Source organism: Pseudorca crassidens, chromosome 20, assembly GCF_039906515.1.
Source record: "Pseudorca crassidens isolate mPseCra1 chromosome 20, mPseCra1.hap1, whole genome shotgun sequence".
Taxonomy (NCBI): domain Eukaryota; kingdom Metazoa; phylum Chordata; class Mammalia; order Artiodactyla; family Delphinidae; genus Pseudorca; species Pseudorca crassidens.
Genome location: NC_090315.1, coordinates 5,863,158 through 5,876,475, shown reverse-complemented (window position 1 = coordinate 5,876,475; position 13,318 = coordinate 5,863,158). Strand labels below are relative to the sequence as shown.

General features: G+C 44.8%; 1 protein-coding gene across 2 annotated transcripts; it reads left to right on the top strand.

Annotated features, from left to right (window-relative positions):
* The first annotated feature begins 1,167 nt into the window (after nt 1-1,167).
* On the top strand, nt 1,168-11,481 carry ZNF331 (zinc finger protein 331). Of its 2 annotated transcripts, none has more exons than XM_067719120.1 (5): nt 1,168-1,229; nt 2,319-2,384; nt 4,819-4,903; nt 6,691-6,817; nt 9,649-11,481. In XM_067719120.1, exons 1-5 carry the CDS (start codon nt 1,168-1,170, stop codon nt 10,977-10,979), a joined length of 1,671 nt encoding a protein of 556 aa, XP_067575221.1. In that variant the 3' UTR covers nt 10,980-11,481. The 2 variants fall into 2 exon arrangements, with proteins under 2 accessions (XP_067575221.1, XP_067575220.1); XM_067719119.1 differs by having other exon boundaries at nt 1,207-1,284.
* Nucleotides 11,482-13,318: the final 1,837 nt, after the last annotated feature.

Here is a 13,318-nt window from a genome sequence, read left to right as displayed (position 1 = left end):
TAGAATAAAAAATAAAGAAAAGATTAGAATAATCTAGGGAAATGCCATCCCTACACAAAAATGCATAAACAATTGAGAGTATTGGTTTATGTTAAATGCCTCTGTGTTTCACTTGGTCCCATTAGAAGATCAATAAAACCTGTTTGAAAAACAACAACAAAAACAATTTATGGGAGGCAGGCAAATCCCCAGCATAGAAACTGAGCTCTTTCATAGTAGAGGTGTTAGTAAGATGGGATGAGATCTTAGCACAAAATTCGTAGGCACCTTAGAAAGTAAGTATGAGTATTACTGACTCACAGCAAATAGACCTAAATTAAACTAATACAGAAACAGTATAAAACACCATGATATACAAAAAGAGAACACTTACTGAAAGATTTCATGGCCTTCCTTATTGCAAGCAATGCCTGTATCATAATTGATGGAAACCAGGTATGTCAGCCTAAAATATGCCTCTTTGACATAAAAATTATTTTGAGCTGAAGGCAATTAAGAAGCGGTAAACATACAGAAAGATCCCCCTTCTCTGTCCAAAGGCAGGAACTAAATTCTTCTTTTAATGGAGATAGACTCTTACCAGTCCACAGATGGCACCAGAGGAATCTGCAAACAAACCTCATTAAATGAAGATAAGGATTACCAGGCCCTAATTGGACTATCACTAGCCCATTGCACTGTCAGTACTTCACAAATTTATCCTTTCTTTGTCTAAAAGGTATAAAAGCTTCCTGCTCTGGTTACTTCTTCAGGGCTTCATTCTCTTCTGAAAGCTCTCATGTGCATGTAAAAATTTAATAAAATTTGCATGCTTTTCTCCCGTTAAAATAATAATAATAATTTTAAAAAGAAAAGAAATCTGAACGGCTGGTAGGTCTCCCAGCATTTACAAATTCTGCGACTCTGAAATATGCTCCCTCCCAAGTCACAGCTCCTCTATAGGCAGGGCGAGAAGCCTTCCGAAGGCCTGTGTATTACCCAAGGTGCGAACTACATTTCCCAGAAGTCTCTGAGGCACAGCTCTATTAGTGCCGTTGTGGAGTTGCATGCTGGGAAAGAGAGGCCGTGCGTTTTCAGCTCCGCGGATTCCCGGGTTTATGGACTACGTTTCCCAGAGGGCTCTGGGGCACAGCCCCATTAGCCGCTCGGGGAGTTGCATGCTGGGAGATGTGCTTTCTGCCAGAACGATCTTTATTGAAGCTTTGGTTTGCCGGTGACCCTGTCCGGAGGTAACCTCAACGCCGGCGCTCCCTCCCGACGCCGTCGGTTGTTGGGCCCCAAGCGGTGAGTAATTAGCATCCCATGAGGAAAACAGAGCGGAATACGGCGAGCGATGGCGATGAGGGAGAAGAAGAGGCCCGAAACGGAGCCTCGGCCTCTGGCTTCGGGAGCGCTGCGGAGGAAGTGCGAGCGTGTGCCTGTGTGTATGTCTGTGTGTGTGATCAGGGGCTCGGCCATGTCTGCAGACTGAGATGTGCGGGTGGGCGTCGGTGAGGGAGACAGGCCCGGTCCCTGTGTTTGTGACGCACTTGCGAGTGAGTGTGTGTGGCGGGGGGACGAGACGCGGCTCCTCGCGGTTTGTGTGCGTCCTGTGCGTGTGAGCATCTGTAGCGGTGACGCGGCCGGGCTGTGACTCCTCCACTGTGCTCTGTGTGAGTTACATGCGTGTGGGCTCTGCGGGGGTGGCGGGGCCCAGATGTGTCCCCGAGGCTATGAGATGTGCCGTTGCATTTCTGTGGGGTTGGCGCAGCCGTGTACCATGTCTCTGGCGTGGGCGTCAGCCAGTGTGACAGAGCCTAGGTGTATGTGATTGTTCAGCTGTGACAGGTGCAGGACTGTTCTTGGGTGTGTGGCCCCGGATTGAGTGTGTAGCTCTGATGTCTCTGCTGCTTCCTCTCCCTTCACGTTCCAACCATGTGGGTACTTGTTTGGGCACAGTGGCCCCAAAGGAAAATCAGAGCCTGAATGCTGTAGTGAAAATGACAAGAATGGCACAGACATGGTTATGAGATGGCAGCTTTGGAGCTAGAGGTGCTCTCCATCTAAAATTCAGGCTACCTGAATGACGGAATGGAAGGGCCTCCGGAATAAGATTCTTTTTTGGAAAGGAGAGGTCCCTGACCTAGGAGGTGGGGGTACCCCAATTCCTAGAGTCTAGTTTCCACGAATCTCTGAAATACTCAGATGTGGGTGCCCTCTTATTTCTGATTGGTTTTAGATAAGACATGGGAGCAGGTGTGGCCTCAGAGGGCATTTTCGGATGTAGTCTGTGCTCCAGAAAAGTCCTAATGTCTCATTCTGACCTCTCTTTCCTCCAGGCCAGCTGTCCTCCAGAAAAAGCATCCCAAGGAGAAAGAATCATCATCACAGATCTTGAAATCAAGGTTCAGATGAGTTACCTTCTTGTTCAGTAAATGATTTGTGTCTATAGCGCTTAAGAATATTTGCTTTCCTTGCCCCGAAATGTCCTTTTTAATAGTGACTTGACCCAGTAATTTCTTCCCAAGAGGTGTGACAAGAGTCGTGAATGTGCATTCCCCATTGACCAACCGTCTCAATGAGTACTCACATATTCAATAAGCAAATTGTTCACATCCTCCTGTGTGGTCTTCCAAGGCTCCGCTAGGATCGAGGAATACTACTGGGAGGTTACTGTTAGCACTTTTAGTGTGTGATTTGCTAAGGAGGATATTAAATTTTTAGGTGGAATCAAAGGCTAGATATCTTGGTCTTTTCCACAGGGCTGACTTTCAGAGCACAGTAAGAAAAGAGAAGGTTTGATTGTTTTAGTCAGTTAATGACAAAGTTACCAGTTTTGTGAGGCGCTTTTTTTTTTTTTGCAGTACGCGGGCCTCTCACTGTTGTGGCCTCTCCCGTTGCGGAGCACAGGCTCCGGATGCGCAGGCCCAGCGGCCACTCCGCGGCACGCGGGATCCTCCCGGACCGGGGCACGAACCCACGTCCCCTGCATCGGCAGGCAGACTCCTAACCACTGCACCACCAGGGAAGCCCCCTGCGAGGCTTTTAAGGGTGGGGTTTGAGCAAAGGTCTTTGTCATCAAAGGCAAGGATTTTTTTTTTCCAGTAATCAATAAATAGAAATTTGTTGTATTAGCCAGGTCTTATTTGAGGTCTGACAGTGTCCATATGTTTCGGTTATATCTTTGTATGAACTGTGAGAAGCAGTATGGTTTGATGCTGATTACAAGTTTTGGATCCAGAGCAGGGTTTGGCAAACTTTTTCTCTAAAGGGTCACATATTAAATATTTCATGCTTTGTGGGCTACGTGTGGTTGCATATTGTTCTTCTTTCATAGATTTTATTTTTTAGAATGGTCTTAGATTTAAAGAAAAATTGCAAAGATAATACAGAGAATTCCCAGGTACCCTGCACCCAGTTTCTTCTATTATTAACAACTCAGTTCTGAACCATTATCATTAACTGATGTCTTTGCTTTATTCAGATTTCCTTACTTTTTACATAACGGTTTTCATATGTTCCAGGATCCCGTCCAGGATACCACATTACATTTCGTTGTCATGTTTCGTTAAGGTCCTCTTGGCTGTGCCCATTTCTGACTTCCATTGTTTCTGACGACTGTGACATTTTTAAGTGGTACTGGTCAGGTATTTTGTAGGATGACCCTCTATTGGAATGCGATGTTTTCCTCATGATTAGACTGGGTTTATGGGTTTGGGGGTGGAAGATCACAGCAGTAAATTACCACTTTCATCACATCATAGCAAGAACACCTACTATCAACAAGATTTGTGATTGGTGAGGTTGAACTTGATCATCTGGCTTAGGTAGTGTTTGTCAGTTTCCTCCACTGTAAAGTTATTCCTTTTTTTCAAAGACTGTGTCCCCCTGAGTGACGACTGCATATTTCAAAACCCCAAGTACTAGACCCTTGTCACTCTGACTCTGCTTCTGTCCTCACATCTTTCTCTCCTCTTTCATCCCCCTTACTCACTTTTGAAGACCCTCGTGATTACACGGGGCCCACCTGGCATAATTCAGGATAATCTCCCTATTTTAAGGTCAGATGATTCAGGACTTTAAGTCCCTTTGCAACCTAACTCCCTTTTGCTGTGTAATGTAACATATTCACAGGTTCCAGGATTAGGACGTGGACATCTTTGGGAGACTGTTCTTTTGCCTACCACAGACCTGTCTATTCAAAGTTCACTTAATGGCTGCAACATACCTGCCCCCTCATAACTGTAGTCCTTTTCTTTGTTAATTTTTTTTTAAAATTTGGGACTATCTTAAGGTGTATTTCTTTCTTTTTTTTTTTTTTTTTTGCGGTACACGGGCCTCTCACTGTTGTGGCCTCTCCCGTTGCGGAGCACAGGCTCCGGACGTGCAGGCTCAGCGGCCATGGCTCACGGGCCCAGCCACTCTGTGGCATGTGGGATCTTCCCGGACCGGGGCACGAACCCGCGTCCCCTGCATCAGCAGGCGGACTCTCAACCACTGCGCCACCAGGGAAGCCCCAAAGCCAAATTCTTAATCCATATTCCCCCATCAGGGAGCCGGCCAGGAATCCTCCCACTGAAATTTCTGGATCTGACTTCAAGACAAAAAATAAAAGTTCCTCTGTCCTGTCTGTGCAGCTGGCTTTCCTGGGGTTTCAGGGAAAACTTGTTTTGTTTTTTTCCAGAATCCATCTTCAGATGTGCTGTGTTTATGTGGGGGGCCTTGTGGGGGAAGAAGATGAGCATTCTTTGGAAGAAAAGATGGAGGAGTGAAAAGGTTGTATTAAGTCATTTGGGGACCAAGGTGCACTTATTTTAATGCCTCTTTTTCCTTGTCTAGATCTGGCTTCTCTGGATTTTGTGTCTTCAGTAAAGGAGACCCCAAGAGGACCGATCAGGTCTTGAATTCTAAAACCATGGCCCACGTAAGTATGTTTTTCTCTTTCCTTCTTGAATTGTGATATTTAGGTCCTGTGGATACTTCTTTGAAATATCATGAAGGCTCCTGCCCAAGTGAGTCCCATCCAAGTACCTACTTCCCAGCTCTCCCTGTTCCAGTGAATAATAACGCCATATAGCCTATTGCCCGCCTCTGTGACTAATGCTCACTTAACCCTTGAGCTAGTTACTCAGTATCTCTTATGTACTCACTTTTTTGTCAAGAGTAATTGGAACAGTGGAAGCAGAAACTACCTTTGGAGAAATAGTTGAGTCCAGTCTACGATTTGATGAGTTGGAGACATTGGTCCCATTTGACCACACGAGAAAACTAGAATTCCTCACTCATCTCCACTGATCTTTTTCCCAGGCAGATAAGAGGGAACATTCATATTCTTTGGTCTCAGTCTTAGTGTGTAGTGAAAGCTCACACTTTACGAAGCTTTTAGAATTGCGTAGAGCTGTGGACTCAGAGATCATGTTCCTGCCAGGGGACCCGGGAGATAAATTTTGTTTTGCACAGACCTGTCTGTATGCTCCTGAATCATTTGATACCAGTTTCCTCTAAATCAGGAACAAAGAAAAGGCAAGGCTAGCGGATGGTAACAGGTAAGAAGGTCATTTCATACAAGAGTAATGATTATATACTCCTGGAATTGGGGAAACTTTAGACATTTTGCTCAACCTAAGTGTGTAACTATCATAATTAAATCTAATCCTTCTCTATGATGGAATAAAAAAATGCTTTTGTCATTACAAAGGTGGACTGCTTAAAAGATAACCTGGCAAAATGATGAACCTGAGACTTGAAAACATTCAAACATGCAAACCCGATTTTCTAAGATAAAAGATCTTATATTACATTTGGGAAGTAAACCCCAGACATTTTTTTCTTTCTCCTTAAGGAGAAAAGGATGCTGTAAGAATCCATGCTTGCTGAAAATTCGTGAGACAGGCCCGTTAGCAAGCTGTGTGCTTATGCAACAGAGGAAAACTGGAATTGGCTTGTCCATTTCCTGACAGGTTGGCATGATTAAGAATTCCCCAGGGGCTTCCCTGCTGGCGCAGTGGTTAAGAATCCGCCTGCCAAGGCAGGGGACACGGGTTCGAGCCCTGGTCCGGGAAGATCCCACATGCTGTGGAGCAACGAAGCCCGTGCGCCACAACTACTGAGCCCGTGCTCTGCAACGAGAAGCCACTGCAATGAGAAGCCCGCGCACCGCAACGAAGAGTAGCCCCCGCTCGCCGCAACCAGAGGAGAGCCTGCGCACAGCAACAAAGACCCAACACAGCCAAGAATAAAATAAATAAAGGGCTTCCCTGGTGGCGCAGTGGTTGAGAGTCCGCCTGCCGATGCAGGGGACACGGGTTCGTGCCCCGGTCCAGGAAGATCCCACGTGCTGTGGAGCAGCTGGGCCCGTGAGCCATGGCCGCTGAGCCTGTGCGTCCGGAGCCTGTACTCCGCAACGGGAGAGGCCACAACAGCGAGAGGCAGGTGTACTGCAAAAAATAATAATAATAATATAATAAAATATATAAAAAATTTTTAAAAAAAAGAATTCCCCAGGGTGTAGGTGGTTTCCCCTGCAGCAGGAGTAATTGGAACAGTGGAAGCAGCCACCGTCGTGTCCTCACTGATCCCTCCCCATATCACAGGCTTTTAATCTACTCGCTGTATCCACCCCTGCACAGAGCGGAGCCCTTCCTCCCCCCTCCTCCATCTGGAAACTCTGTGCTTTCGTTTCATCAGAGACGTGTGGGTTTGCGTTTCCAGGGTTTGGTGACATTCTCCGATGTAGCCATAGACTTCTCTCAGGAGGAGTGGGCATGTCTGGACTCTACGCAGAGAGACCTGTACTGGGACGTGATGTTGGAGAACTACAGTAACTTGGTCTCGCTGGGTAAGTTGCCTGCCTCAGATAATCTGGACTCTGCTCCCTGCACAGTCAGCTCTCTCCTTTCAGGACCACCTTTCAAGATACTAGTTGAATTTCTTTCTTCCTGCACCCAAGGGATGTTTTGAGCTTTGTGCAGTTGGAAATGGGCGTTACGCATGCACCTTCACCTCCTCATCCATCAGTGATCTTCCCATCTCTGTCTGGCCCCTCCTGTAATTACCTCTCTTCCTTACTGGCCAAAGGACTGATTAGAGTTATTTAATTTATTAGAATAAACGTATTTATTTTATTTCATGACCATCTTCAAAGAAACCAGGCTTCATGCTGTGAGCCTATGTTTACACCCAAATTGCTGTCGATGGTACTTTGGGGACCCACCTTTAGGGGAAATGGCTCTACACAGTGACTTGATTTTCTCTGGCAAACCAGACTATGTTTGAGGTAGAGGTGGGATGAATGAACAGAATCTGTAAAACCACACTGAGCATATTGCATTCCCTACACATTGTACCCGAAGTGAGGTCGAAAGTTATAATCTATGAATTCTGAGTTAAATATTGGATGATAAATATGTAAGGAAATTTCTTGTTTTTCTATTAGCAAAATAACAGCCATAATATTAATGGCTAATAAATACTGTGCTTGCTCTGCACCAGAAAACATTCTGAGCCTGGTGTGTATGTATATGTACAAATACGTTTCATTCCGTTCTCACAAGTTCATGAGCTAGGAAATTATTACGTCTAATTCGTAGATGAGTATACTAGGGCACAAAGTGACTTAATCAAGGAAGCAGAAGCAAACCTGGAACCTAAGAATTCTGGCCCCAGAATCCGTACTCTCAACTGCCCGGTTCTGCTTGCCTCCAGAAGTTTAAATAAAGACCTTTTCGGGAATTCCCTGGCGGTCCAGTGGTTAGGACTCGGCACTGTCACTGCTGTGGGCCTGGGTTCAATTCCTGGTCGGGGACCTAAGATCCTGCAAGCCTCGACACAAGACCAAAAAATAAACATAAAAATAAATAAATTTTTTTAACTGTTTTAAAAAATGAAGTAAATGTAAAATAGAATAGAAGAAAATAGCCCTTTTCCCTACCCATCTGGTTTCCTGTTTGTCCTCCAGGCCTTTCTCTTTTCCTGAAGTCAGTTTTAGGTTGTTACACAAATTTGACTAAAGTGCAATCAAAAAACCTTAAGCCAACAGTTTTCTCCTAAGTTCACATCATGTGGCATTTCTGTTTTTGAAAGCAAGACATCTCATTTCTAAACCAGACACAATTGTCTTATGGAAGCAAGGGAGAGAGCTTCGATAGTTGAGGAGAAAAGACACTAAAGTGGTGCAGAGGAGAGCGACAGCCAGCCCGGCTCGGGAAAGCCATCATTACCACAAGCGGCCCAGCTGGGCATGGGGGCAGCTGCACCCCTGAGGTGTTTGCAGAGCTCCCTACAAAGGTCTCAGGCCCAAGGCCTCTGAGGAAGAAGTCACCACCTTGAACTTTATCTTCACCCCATTCCCGTCTCAATTTGTTTTCCTTCTCATGTTTCACCCCTACTGAGTAGCAAGGGCGTAGAAAACAGGACCCTGTGCCATTCAGTTTCTGAAAGTTGGTTGTTATCCTAGCTTCATGTGCTTTTTTCCTTTGTATCTGTTTTTTGGTGATACTGCTTCCTGGGTTCTCTGTTCTTCCATCACGAAGCAATATCTGCTTATGTCTCTTTTGATGCTGTGTTAGCAGTCACTGACACTCAGTACCTAGATTCAGTATTTCATTGGGGGTTCAAAATGGTGGTATTCTATCATTGCCTCTTCATTTATTCACTATAAATAATTCTTTGAAGAGAAACTGACCCACCTGCTAATTGGTTGTGTAGTGGAACTGCTCATATTGGATAAGAAAGATGAAAACTTTGTTCTTTAAAGAAAAAAAACTATCAGTTTTTAATAACAAAGGGCTGGTTTCCTAGCATGCTCCAAAGTTGGCCATTTAACATGTTTTAGTATCTGAACGAACTCATGAATTTAAACATGTTTTACAGTCCCTTGAGTTAGCATCCTTTTTTTTTTGGCGGTACGCGGGCCTCTCACTGCTGTGGCCTCTCCTGTTGCGGAGCGCAGCCTCCGGACGCGCAGACTCAGCAGCCATGGCTCACAGGCCCAGCCGCTCCGCGGCATGTGGGATCTTCCCGGACTGGGGCACGAACCCGTGTCCCCTGCATCGGCAGGCGGACTCTCAACCACTGCGCCACCAGGGAAGCCCCTAGCATCCTTATTAATGCTCAGATTTTTCTAAACATTTCCTCCTGTTTCATAATTTTTATTATTAAATTTAATTCTACACACATCTTTTGAATGTTGGATCTTTGTATCCAGAATTACTTTTAATGATATTACTTGTGTTTTTGTGTGTATACACAACTATCCAACTGTATCTTTTTATTTTCCTACAATAGTTCTAGATTTGATTTTCTTGGTTTTCCAGGTTTGTCATCACATCTATAAATTGTACTTTTTCATCTTCATTTTTGAGATTTGTCCCTCTAATTTTTTTTTTTGCTTAATTGTTTCAGCTGGTAGGAAACAGTAGCGCTGATAGTAAGTGCCTTTTTTGATTTTAGCAGGGATGTCTCCAGTGTTTCCTCATTAAGTATTGTGATGCTAGACGTGGAATCTAGATCTTAATAAGAGCCCTAGGTGATTCACATTTTTCCCACTGGAGGAGTTTTATTTCTGTTAGAGAAGGTTTTAGTTTATGATTAGGTTTGTTTTTGTTTTCTTAAAAAGAAACAAAATATGTTGGGGTTTTTGGGGGTTTTTGTTCGTTTTGTTTTTTTCAGATTTGGAATCACCATATGAGACCAAGAGTCTACCTACACAGAAGGGCACTTACGAGATAAATTTTTCCAAACAGAACTCAAATAGAAAAAGTAAATCCCTTGGCCTTGACTGGATATGTGAAGGTGAGTTTGAAGGACCACAGGCCCCACAAGAGGGATATATCAATCAAATCAACTGTGGGAAAACTCCCACTTGCAGAGAAAATACCTCTGTCCGACCACATCAGAGACTTCATAACAGGGAAAATTCCTATGAATGTAAGGAATGTGGGAAGGCCTTTAGCCGAGGCTATCAACTTACTCAACATCAGAAAATTCACACTGGTGAGAAACCCTACGAATGTAAAGAATGTAAAAAGGCCTTCCGTTGGGGTAATCAACTTACTCAACATCAAAAAATTCACACTGGTGAGAAACCTTATGAATGTAAGGACTGCGGGAAGGCGTTTCGGTGGGGTTCAAGCCTCGTTATTCATAAGAGAATTCATACGGGTGAGAAGCCCTATGAATGTAAAGACTGTGGGAAGGCCTTCAGACGCGGTGATGAGCTCACTCAGCATCAGAGATTTCACACCGGTGAGAAAGACTATGAATGCAAAGACTGTGGGAAGACCTTTAGCCGCGTGTATAAACTAATTCAGCATAAGAGAATCCACAGTGGTGAAAAACCCTACGAATGTAAGGACTGTGGGAAAGCCTTCATTTGTGGTTCCAGCCTCGTTCAACATAAGAGAATTCACACCGGGGAGAAGCCCTATGAGTGCCAAGAATGTGGGAAGGCCTTTACTCGCGTCAATTATCTCACTCAGCATCAGAAAATTCACACTGGTGAGAAACCTCATGAGTGTAAGGAATGTGGGAAGGCCTTCCGCTGGGGTTCGAGTCTCGTGAAACACGAGAGAATTCATACGGGTGAGAAGCCATATAAATGTACAGAATGTGGGAAGGCCTTTAACTGTGGCTATCACCTTACTCAGCATGAGAGAATCCACACTGGTGAAACGCCTTACAAATGTAAGGAATGTGGAAAGGCCTTTATTTATGGGTCAAGCCTTGTCAAACATGAGCGAATTCATACAGGGGAGAAACCCTACGAGTGTAAAGAATGTGGGAAGGCCTTCAGTCACGGCCATCAACTTACACAGCATCAGAAAATTCATACTGGTGAGAAACCCTCTGAGTGTAAGGAATGTGGAAAGGCATGTAAACGTGTAGACCATCCTCCAGAACATCAGAGAATTCATGCTGTTGAGAAACCTTTTGGGTACAAAGAGCACACAGAGGCCTCTATTCAACATTCATTTCTTCCACGACAAGAGGAAAATCCATGATAAGACTTAACGCAAGAAAGCCTTCACTGGTCCCTCTTCTGCTTATAGAATATCAGAAGTCATATGAGAGGTGAATTTGGAGTATTGGAGAAATCACTTTCTTATCGATCACAACATACTCAGTTGTAGACTATTTTCTACTGGATAGGTTAGTTTCCTGAATGCATAGAAACCTTCCAATACCATTTCATCTCTGTCGTATTTCAGATTTGTTCTAAGGTAAAACTCTGCTAATGGAGCATATGTGGGAGGGCTTTTCTCGTGGTACATACCGCTACCTGTTTCCATCACCATCCCACCTCTTTACTCCCTGTGAGGCACTGAGAAAACTAGCTATTACTCTCTGTGCATTATCTGTGAAATGGCGATAATCACACCTACCGAATACTGCTGTTGTGGTGATAAAATGAGTTTGGTACATGTAAGCTCCTTGAACGTGTATCTGAAATGTTGTGTAAGCTCAATAAATATTAGCTGTTTTTGTTGTTCTCATTACCATTAACATTGCTATTAGTGAATTTTTACAAGAAGACACCCTGCGGGTGCAGTGAGCTGAGAAAAGACTATCAAACTTCTAGAAGAAAATATGGGGAATTCCCTGGTGGTCCAGTGGTTAAGACTCCGTGCTTCCACTGCAGGGGGCACAGGTTTGACCGCTGGTTGGGGAACTGAGATCCCACAAGCCGTGCGGCGCGGCCAAAAAAAAAAAATAGAAAATTTAGGAGATTATTGTCACAGCATTGGGGTAGGCAGCATTTCTTAGTGTACAGAAGACATTAAACAAAAAATAAAAAGTTATTAAGTTGGACTTCATCAAAAGTACAAAGTTCTTATCATCAAACGACACCATGAAGGTGGTGAAAAAGCAAGAAGACTGGGAGAAGATATTTACATAAACCTGACAAAGGATTCACAAAGGATAAAAAGAATCCTTCAAGTCAACAGTAAAACAACAAATCAATTAAAAGGTGGAGGGAGACTTACATAAGCACTTAAGATCACCAAATGGCAAATAAGTAAGTGCAGATGTGTTAAATGTCATCACTCAAGGATATGCAAAGTAAGATAATCACGTGATGTCACTAGACACGCACCAGCATGGCTGACGTTAAAATTGCCTATAAGCCAGTGTCTTTGTTCAAACATGGCCTGTTCAAGAAGGAACAGCGGCTTCCCTGGTGGCACAGTGGTTAAGAATCCTCCTGCCAATGCGGGGGACATGGGTTCGAGCCCTGGTCCGGGAAGATCCCACATGCAGCGGAGCAACTAAGCCTGTGAGTGACAACTACTGAAGCCCGCGTGCCACAACTACTGAAGTCCATGTGCCTAGAGCCCATGTTCTGCAACAAGAGAAGCCACCGCAATGAGAAGCCCACGCATCACAATGAAGAGTAGCCCCCGCTTGTCGCAACTAGAGAAAGCCTGCGCACAGCAACGAAGACCCAATGCAGCCAAACATAAATAAATAATAAATAAATTTATAAAAAAGAAGGAACAGAATCAGCACTGGACCTCTCCAAATCCTGGAGTTCCGCAACAGGGATGGGAAGGTGATACTCAAGGGAGGCAGGTGGATTTGCCCTGGGGAAGGGGCCAGGGCCCAGGATCAAGTCCTTGAGAGAGCTCAGGGAGCAGACTCTGGAGGGACCTGAGCTGTCTTAAGAGGGTCAGTCCTAGAGTGAAGAAAGTGGGTTGTCTTGGAGAAGGGACTTGAGCCCATGGTGGGGAATCTAAGAGTATGGGTGGGAAAGGACTAGAGCCCATGGGAGTGAGTTTGAAAAGCTAGGGGTGGGGCTGATGGCCATGGGAGGGCCTGGTGCATTAGGAGGGAGGGGCTTGATCTCAGACAGGTCCTGGGAGACTGCAGAAAAGGAGAGAGTCCAGGAGGGGAGCCTCTGAGAGCTGGAGAACTTGAATGCTATCCATGAATGTGGCCTGGGAGATCTAGGGTGGGTGCTACAGCCAGTGGGAGAACTGTGGCACGGGGGATGCCAGTGTGGTTAGAGCCCAGAGGAGTGCCTTATGAAGGCCGACAGAGGGTTCAGAATCAGGTTGACGTAGGCCTTATGTTTGCTTTATCTCAGGGTTGGGGTTACATTTCAATTCAAGTTACTCTGTCCTTGGGTTACGTATACCTTAGTGTTAGGGTTAGGTTAAGGATTTGGATTCTCGGCAGGGAGGGAATGAGGGAACGTGGAACATATTTGGGGAGAGGGATGCCAGACATATACAGACCATTCCACCAACAACAGAACACATATAGAACATCCTCCAGGATAGACCCTATGTTAGGCCACAAAATAATCTCAACAAATTGAAAAGATTAAAAGCACAGATTG

Excerpts from the sequence above, each read along its gene's own strand:
- ZNF331 (XM_067719120.1), top strand. The coding sequence starts at position 1,168 with ATGTGCTTTCTGCCAGAACGATCTTTATTGAAGCTTTGGTTTGCCGGT. Across the intron at positions 1,230-2,318 it reads GCCGGTGACCCTGTCCGGAG|GCCAGCTGTCCTCCAGAAAA; the intron begins GTAACCTCAACG and ends TCTTTCCTCCAG. Across the intron at positions 2,385-4,818 it reads TCACAGATCTTGAAATCAAG|ATCTGGCTTCTCTGGATTTT; the intron begins GTTCAGATGAGT and ends TTCCTTGTCTAG.